The sequence below is a fragment of the Paramacrobiotus metropolitanus genome, unplaced genomic scaffold (assembly GCF_019649055.1).
Source record: "Paramacrobiotus metropolitanus isolate TYO unplaced genomic scaffold, Prichtersi_v1.0 Parri_scaffold0000058, whole genome shotgun sequence".
NCBI lineage: Eukaryota > Metazoa > Tardigrada > Eutardigrada > Parachela > Macrobiotidae > Paramacrobiotus > Paramacrobiotus metropolitanus.
In genome coordinates this window covers 218,588-226,919 of record NW_026570278.1, presented here as the reverse complement: position 1 = coordinate 226,919, position 8,332 = coordinate 218,588, and the positions used below count along the sequence as shown (strand labels likewise).

Sequence of the window (8,332 nt, the reverse complement as noted above, 5' to 3'; positions counted from 1 at the left end):
AAAAAGCCCAAATACGAAGAAGGTGACCAACATGGAAACACAGTTATCCGAGGTGTTTGCGTTTGCTCATACTGATATTGACCTTTTACGGGGACACAAATGACATGCGGTAGCCGGAAGGTATGTGCAAAATAGTACGGACGCAGCCGAAGTGATAACGATATGACAAAGAGAGAACAAATAATATGCCGAAGAAAGGAGCACTGTCCTAATGCAGCCCATTGGGATAATAATTTTTTCGTCCGAACTGACCGTAGCGGTTTTTATGCGTGCTGTAATACCGTCACATACTGATTTTTAAAACTTCAGTAAGGGACGCCAGTTTCTGCGCAGAGCCGTAGAAAAGTTGCAAGGTAGTATTCTTCTCCATTCGTGAACTTCGTGTTCCAACATCAAAATCAAAATTTTCAACAAGACATAACGGCTGCAAAACTACAAGCCAAAATGTGCTGTAGCCGTGCTAAATGAAATTGCACCACTTTCAGATCCGGCCGTTGCCTATCGCACACGTTTCTCAGAACAACTTGTGCGTCATTTTCCGTATACCAGACTCTGCAGTACAATTTCATCTTGCGGCTACTATAACCGCGCACCTAAAACTGGAGGCAATGGTAATTGTATTCCCATATCGTAAACGATCTTTTGGTCATATTCGAAATGCACTTGAACCTTTTCATCTGGATCTGCTGGTTAGAGGATATATGAAATGGCAGGCGGAGGTGGTGCATCCGGGCTTCTATCCCCACGGAAAGCGCTCATGAACTGTTTCTTGTGACGTATAATACATTTTTGCCCCAAGAAAACTTTGCACGATATTCTGACACCAATTTTACGAACGTTCAAGCTGCTAGCAGATTTTACCTTGCTTACTAAAACCGGGGAAGTTATGACAAAGGCATGTACAACGTAGTATGACGACTGGTGCGACAACAGATTTTACCCGGGAATAATGATGATCGTCATTTACCGATACCGATACAGGCCTTTCTAATACAGTAATAACACATGGCAACTGTGCAATATCGTTGCAGCAAAATTTGAACGACTAGACAAAATTAGTGGCACCATTGACGAAAAAAGTGTACGGTTTTAATATACCGTTGCTTCCTCTCCCTGGGTCCAGTTTGTGGGCAAGACGAACGGCGCCCCCGGCAAACCATATGAACTCCACAAATAATCCGAAATGTAAACCTTGCATTTTAAATTTCCCAGCTGCCACGCATACCGCACGAAGCCCGCGTGTTTTCCGCATGTTGCACTGCCGACGAAGACTTTATTGGGTTCTGATCGTATCCAGTTGGTCGTTACGTTGTGCCAGACTTTGCATTCATGCCAACTACTCAACTGGATTGTCGGTGAATGACAGCAGACCTACACAGCGCCTGTTACAGCAAGCTTAACGGGAAGGTACACAGAATAACCCGCAGAGTCGCAGACTGACCTGAAAGCATTCTTTAGGATGGTCTTTACGATAAATGACGTTTGTATCATATTCGATGATGATTTGATCGCTGTCCGTCTGGATCTGTTTCGGGAAGGGTCCTTGGAACGGTAGGTGGATGTAGTAGATCTGCGACATAATTCCGGCGAACAGGCGCTCCGCAATTTCTTCCTTGTGGCGTGTGTAGCGGCTGCTCATAAAAAGCGATATTACCATTTGGGGTGAGATTGAAACTTTCTTAAAGTTATTAAGTTATACCTTGATAATTCCTAATTCAAAATTACTATTACCAATAGTTATTATTACTATTACCAAAAAGCAAAAAAAAACATGTTTAACCGAAAAACCAAATTTAAATGTCTAACCAGTTCCACGAAAAATAATAATTTTTCCTTATGGCGACAACTTTCGAGTAATGTTACATCAGTTTTCCTTCTTCTTTATTCGTTTTAAAGAAGGACAAAATACTGGTTGAGTTCACTTACGACCCGAACGGTGAACCGGGATCGTCCAAGTCAAATGCCGATGCCATGAAAACCCGTGGCAGCGCTTTATTCGGCAGCTGGCCGTAATGCGCGGTCTGCTGCCAGCGAACCAACGCAGTTCCGCCGGGGATCTTCTCCGTGCTCTGCGTGCCCAACTGGACAATACCGAAAGGCAGGCCCTCTGCCCAAGGATAGCGTCCTTGCCAGGCATTGATCAGCGCTTTGAACCGGCATCCGTACACCTCAGGATTCGTCGCGGCGTCCGATTCGCCTTGGTACCACAGCACCCCGCTCAAACGGAATTTCGTTAGCGGCGCAATCATTCCGTTAAACACCGCCGAATCTTTTCCAGGCTCGACCGACATATTTCGTTTATTATTGCACTGCTTGATCGCTTCCGGTGGCGTCCAGGTTCGGATTGTGGTGTTGTCATAGTAAGCGCCGATCAAACCAATCGGAATTTGTTCATCTACAATTTAGAACAGTAATCTGTTACTGCCCGTCCGCCGGCTCCGTAGACCAACAGATCGAAATGGTTATGGTGGGGTCGACGTTCACTTTAACAGCAAGATAAACTCGGTTTTTTCAGACTCGCACGGAGTTCAACTTATGAGGCAGATTGTGACATTACAGTACTGCTACTGACTTTTATTTGCGCACTCTATACAAACCGAAGCAATTGCAAAAGTGTGATCAAGTGGTGGAATGGGTGAAATTTTAAAAATTATCGCATATATCGGGAAAAAATCAAGCAGCATATCTTCTCGAAATAAAGTACAGTGCAATAATCAGATCAGCTTCTGTTTGGCTGCTCAAAGCGATTAATTAGTGCGTTTAAACAGTGCAGCTCTGGATTTGTACGAGGCGTGGGATATACATGTTGCGCCCAGCTGTCTGGAGTAATGGAAAACGGTCGGTTGGGAACGTTACGTGAAAAAAAACGTTCGCACAAACGTACACAGGCCCCGTGTAACGTGTTCCAGCAAGCGGAGCGGAAGCAAGAGAGAAGTGGAGGTTACGGAAATAAGATGCCCTTGCGGACTTATGTGTTGCGCAACCGGTGCCTTTCAAACCTGGCCGAACCATTCCGCTAGACTGATACATGTATTTACTCATAGAACTTATAGTCGAATTTTGAAATGCCTCAGTAAATTACGGGATACTTGGAAATTGGAGTAGAATCCAGTTGCTGCTCAGTCTACTTATCTCATGCATTTTCCGTAAGAGCGTACCTGGCTTGCGCTTGTGGTTAAGCCTGGCATATACGCGGCGCATTGTTGTCCAGCATATAGCCGAGAAGTAGCGCAGCGTGTCGGGGGTGACTTTTGTCCAGTTTTGCAGAATGTGCGGCTCAGTGAGTGGCACCGGCGATGTCGACGGGTATATTGTCATAATACGCATAAAAGGAAAATCTGACGATGCAAGAAGTTCCGCTGTTCCGTTTCGCATCTAGAAATATACACATACATTTATGATTCATTATTACAGCAATAGGCATGCTTTTGATTTTCGGCAACCATGTCAGCGGTCAATTTAAAATATTATAGTCACTGCGCATCACAGTAAATAAAGGAATTATGCTATCTTTACATGCAGTACAAGCGATGGTTATTACTGTATTTGGAACTAATCAAGTAAAAAATCAAATTTATATTAGCATGTTTGAAACCCTGTATGATATTCACGGCTTGTGGGTTAGATAAGTGTCTAGGCTACAAAACACCTCTACCAAATGATGGGAGACCGATGAAATATAAACGAATTAAATATTAATGCATTTTTCTTCTTAATAAAACAGCCAAAACCATAAATTTCTGGTCCACATCGCATAAAGATCTGATTGCGTCGCAGCGGAAAAATGGCTGTTCTTCTGTGAGACGTATCCGAGAACTGATGTTGCTAATTTACTTATAGTTCTCAAAAACCGATCGTGTATAATAATGCGTCGGCGAAACATTTTAGGGTTAAGAATTAATTCGGAAATACACTTACATGTTTGACCGGAAAGGCCATATTCCCTTCGCCGGCACACAAATAAACCTCCCCAAAATAAACGCCGCGAACCATAGCGTGTCCGGCGTGCTTTCTCTTGATCTGTTGTATCACTTCAATGTCCAATGGTCCGCCAGGAGAATCCACACATAAATAGGTTTCCCATTTGCCATTACCTGTGAAATTACGAGTAAGTAGCAATTTAGCAGAAAGGTTACAAGGGCGTAAAAAATGGATCAAATACCATTGACTCTAGTATCATAGACGTCAACACGCAAATCAATGATGATATGAGCGCCGGGTTCTCCATAGCCCCACAACCGGGAACCGGGACAGGTGGCGCTGAGAATCATCCCATCGTGAAAGATGTTAGCTATGCGCAGTTTCTTCCAAGGGCCGTTAGGTTCGGGCGCGTCGGAGCGGTTGGCCTGAACTGGTATATCTAAAATGCGCAAACGACAATTCAACTAGATGGTTCCTGGGAGCGATGAATTTAAACTGTACCTCGGTTGCGCAGAAGAACCGCGTCGTTCCCGCTACAACACAGTAAAAGTGCGGCCCAAACGAAATTAACTGCCGTCATCATCAAGTAATTTTCAAACTGTTTTTTTTAGAACTGAACAGTTTTATCCTAGAAATTCAGCATCCGCTACACTGCAAATGCAAATATACCTCCACAACGGTCCTAATGGCACACATCGTCGGCTACCCCACTGCCTTGACTGGGCCAGAAGTAAACGCAACAGCGGCGTGTGTGTATCTGTCTCTGCGCAGTGAGTTATGATAAATTTGTGGATCGATCGTTCGAAGGAAAAGCTGAACGCTGTGGCTACTCATGACTGTCCTATTTGTGGGCTGATCATTACGGTGGCTGCGCGAGGGAGAGAGTGGTCGGTTCAGACCCAGCATGCAATCCCTACTCTTTTCGCCAACGTATGCGCTCGTGGCTAAAATTAATCGATAGTAATAACTGTATTGCAGCGCCAGACTGCGAATAAAATATCATACAGCTTCGACTGCAACATCGATTCGATTGAATGACCAGCGCATTTGTCCGATGCGGTGGCACTTTACACTGATGAGCGTGAGCCATCATTAGGAGAAAGTAAAAATAAAATTTTACACATGTAATACTTAGAACATGCACACTTTTTGATTTCTTGTAACATTTTTAAAAGAGATTTTAGGTTTAAAGTGAAAAACTGCAGAAAAATGAAAGGCGTCTTAGAAAATGTTGAGAAGCAGCATAAACATGATGGTATATTTTCAGTCTTTGCACAGTTTGTCACAGCGTACAGATGCACCGTGGGCCTACGGTCATTTGCTTTGTGAAATATAATGAATTTAAAATTATTTTTAATTGAATAAAACCCATCCGATGTAGATAATAATTTCCGGTGTTTTTTTTCCTCAGATGGTTATGAAGACTCACAGTTCACTGCCGACTCACTGCACATAATTCTGAGAATGGTGACTGTAACCACCCGCATTGCGCAAGATACGAGTACTTACATTTAATGCTGCGCATCTAATGAGCAAAAAAATTAATGATTACAGTATTTCATAAGGTGTCGTTCGATAACGTGGTGTAACGCATAGCAGTGTACTCGTAGAACGATGCTATTACAGCGCTTCGTGGGGCAAACGACTAAAAGAATGCGCAGTATACAGTAGATTTCAGATTTTTACTGCGCACCGTAATTTCTGGCCTCACTACGACACAAAGTGCAATTTCCCAATGAAGGCTGCCCACGCGTATAGACAGAACTTATTCAGTTTTCTCACGTCCAAACTGTCCAGGTCGGACAACGACCAGTACTGACGGAAGTGGTGCCTGCTCGCCCGCGGATCCGGGCTTTGGTACGTGTCCAAGACCTGCAACAAATAATATAATTTCCCTTGCTTACTTTATCAACTGCCATAGCAGAAGAAGTATGCGGAATGCATGTCACTTACAAAAATTGCCCCGACGAGGGACTTTTCAAGATCCTTGACGTTCCTGGCAATTAGTTCACCGGTCCAATGCTCCAGGATTTCCATGTCCAATGATTCGCTGCTGACCAGCCGTTCTTCAAACAGGTCCCAAATTTGCGCCGCATCCACATTGCTTAGTCCGAAGCGAGCGTAGGGAATGCGGAACTCCATCGGAGGCGAATTGAAACGTAACGAATAATCCTTCCAAATCACACGGTTACAACAGGTCTTCAAGCTGGAGTACAGCTCCGCGATACTGTCGAAATACGCTAGCGAGGCTTTATCGAAGGGTATGACGGATATCGACTGCTGGTAGACGATTAACCGTTCCAGACGGGCACCGGCATCTTCCAGCGCTTCCTGGATGCCGAGCATAATTTTTCCGGCGGGCATACAGCGCTCCAGCTCCATGGTATTCTTAAAGCCAGGAAAGTTCCTCCAACGCTGCATCACATGCGAATTCGCGGCATGATAAATAGTTTGCCGGTCACGCAGACAGATAGTCCGCGTGGCGGCCGTTATGTGCTTGAAGATGCAAGTGTACACAACGTATTCCGCGCTCCAGTCGTTCGGCACGTGGGCGAAAAAACTGGGCAGCTGGAGTGATATGCGCAGATCTTGGGATAGTACGGCGGACGTGAGAATCTCCTCCCAGAGATGACAGGTACGTCGGCAGCGTTGCCGGTCAACGGTTTCCAGCGATTGAAAAATTTCGGTCAGCAATTCCGGCAGCTCTAGAAAAGCGCACTGGTCGATCATGTGGTATTCGGTTTCGCTTGTAACAGCTTCCGAGGCTTCGACTCTCAGTGAACCCATTCTACTGTCATTGTCGAGCTTGAGGCTGCTCCGTAACCTCGCCTGTAGAAAGAAAGCGGCGTCAAATAAAACCTTCATGCTATCGCATATAGCATAACTTTATGCAATAATGAGCTTTTTCAGTGTCACATATTAACGGTTAAAAAGCTAGTAAACAATTCTGGGTACAAACTTCAAAGCATGCGAAGATCAGTGACACATCTGATGCAAAAGCCGATTTACTGTGGCTAAATTGGCATTATTGTTTCCGCTTTGTCATTGGCAGTTACAAAACCTTTAACGAGTACAAACTATGTGCCAGTTCGATCAGCAGACCACCTATTGGCAGTTCGATCAACAGACCTGATGGTCTCTAGATCGGAAGGATATTACGTCTTAAATTGCATTTGCTTTTAAATAATGCTACATAGAATACTCATGAAACCAGTGGCGATTCAGGCGACTAACAAAGCGATCAGTGGTCCGTTGGAAGTAAAACGTCTTTGCATCGGAGTTGGGTGTCCACTGAAGCTCCCTACGGGACATGGCAGACAGTATGGAGTCCACTGGATGCCGGGCGCTACCACTTCCGGGCTGGAAATGGTCCGGCCGCAGAATTCTGCACGCAAGAGCCTCGGGCGACGATAGCTGTCGAACTTGAATGGAGGGCAGCACCACGCGGACGCGATTCCCTTCCAGCAATGCATCCACGAAGATGTTCGCCCCCTCCGCAATCTGATGCTTTAAGGCAGTGGCGGGGTACCATTTCCATGGTTGATCGGGGCGGGTTCGTAGCAGTGCCTCTACGGTCACCTGACGCTTCTCATTACGTCTGTCTCCCCATCTCTGTGAGCAGTCGAAAGCCTTATCGAAATCAACCAATACGGACCGCTGCGATGGACATCCGAAGTCGACGATAAGACGCGGTGAGTCATCTTGGACGTTTTCCAGGTCAATGACATGGCCCTGCTGCAGTACTCCGTCCACTTCGACATTCACCGCATTCCAGACCTATACTAATCGAAATCCATTTTCATATAGATACATTTTTCCCTTCTCCAAGAGCCAGCAAAGCAACAAGTCCCTAAACTTCCCACGTGGCAGGGTAAATAAAATTCAGCTAAAATCAAGTGTAGTTTAAGGTTTCGCCCCTTTGTAACTCAAACAAGGGCTGCTTTGGCTTGCTTTGGCTTCTAGGCAAGCAAGACAAGCAAGCAAAGCAAGAAACGTTTGCAGTTGTTAGCGTTCTGAGTGTAAATAGTGACTAAACACACGCTCGAAACTACAATTTAATCTCGTTCAGCGCTGCTAATCAGTTGGTGGAGTTACACAGCCGTGCTTGAACGGTACTTTGCACTTATAGTCCAAAGGTAACCGGAAACGTTAACAGAATAAATCTGTAAAACAAAATTAACAAATATCGCTATAAAACTGTATAAATTAACAGCGTTTCAGTTTTGAACTTCGAATGTCTGCACTTTGGCTAATTCAAAAGCCGTCGCTGTTTTATACACTTTGCCATTGAAAACAAATTAGCTGTTGGCGATATCGCCAACAGTTTACACGTCATCGCGCGATAACGTTGGCAGTCTTGTTTATTCTTGAAGGAGTCCGGATTGCGTTGCTACTTGTAAACCACGCAAAC

General features: G+C 44.9%; 2 protein-coding genes across 2 annotated transcripts; both read right to left on the bottom strand.

Annotated features, from left to right (window-relative positions):
• Positions 1–876: 876 nt before the first annotated feature.
• Positions 877–4,894, bottom strand: LOC129592983 (sialate O-acetylesterase-like). Its single transcript, XM_055489159.1, has 7 exons — positions 4,423–4,894; positions 4,163–4,360; positions 3,919–4,094; positions 3,159–3,375; positions 1,927–2,395; positions 1,442–1,631; positions 877–1,371 (listed from the first exon to the last, which is right to left on the bottom strand). The coding sequence occupies exons 1-7, from the start codon at positions 4,502–4,504 to the stop codon at positions 1,090–1,092; spliced, it is 1,614 nt and encodes a 537-aa protein (XP_055345134.1). The 5' UTR covers positions 4,505–4,894; the 3' UTR covers positions 877–1,089.
• Positions 4,895–5,354: 460 nt separating this feature from the next.
• Positions 5,355–7,939, bottom strand: LOC129592984 (uncharacterized). Its single transcript, XM_055489160.1, has 3 exons — positions 7,156–7,939; positions 5,875–6,750; positions 5,355–5,793 (listed from the first exon to the last, which is right to left on the bottom strand). The coding sequence occupies exons 1-3, from the start codon at positions 7,231–7,233 to the stop codon at positions 5,632–5,634; spliced, it is 1,116 nt and encodes a 371-aa protein (XP_055345135.1). The 5' UTR covers positions 7,234–7,939; the 3' UTR covers positions 5,355–5,631.
• Between the last annotated feature and the right edge of the window lie 393 nt (positions 7,940–8,332).

What these genes read in the sequence shown, in the direction of transcription:
- LOC129592984 (XM_055489160.1), bottom strand. Translation starts at nt 7,233, where the DNA reads ATGTCCCGTAGGGAGCTTCAGTGGACACCCAACTCCGATGCAAAGACG. An exon ending in AACGGACCACTGATCGCTTT is followed by an intron (nt 6,751 to 7,155) that starts GTTAGTCGCCTG and finishes TTCTTTCTACAG; the next exon opens with GCGAGGTTACGGAGCAGCCT. An exon ending in CCCTCGTCGGGGCAATTTTT is followed by an intron (nt 5,794 to 5,874) that starts GTAAGTGACATG and finishes TATTTGTTGCAG; the next exon opens with GTCTTGGACACGTACCAAAG.
- LOC129592983 (XM_055489159.1), bottom strand. Translation starts at nt 4,504, where the DNA reads ATGATGACGGCAGTTAATTTCGTTTGGGCCGCACTTTTACTGTGTTGT. An exon ending in CTATGATACTAGAGTCAATG is followed by an intron (nt 4,095 to 4,162) that starts GTATTTGATCCA and finishes GTAATTTCACAG; the next exon opens with GTAATGGCAAATGGGAAACC. An exon ending in TAACCACAAGCGCAAGCCAG is followed by an intron (nt 2,396 to 3,158) that starts GTACGCTCTTAC and finishes TCTAAATTGTAG; the next exon opens with ATGAACAAATTCCGATTGGT.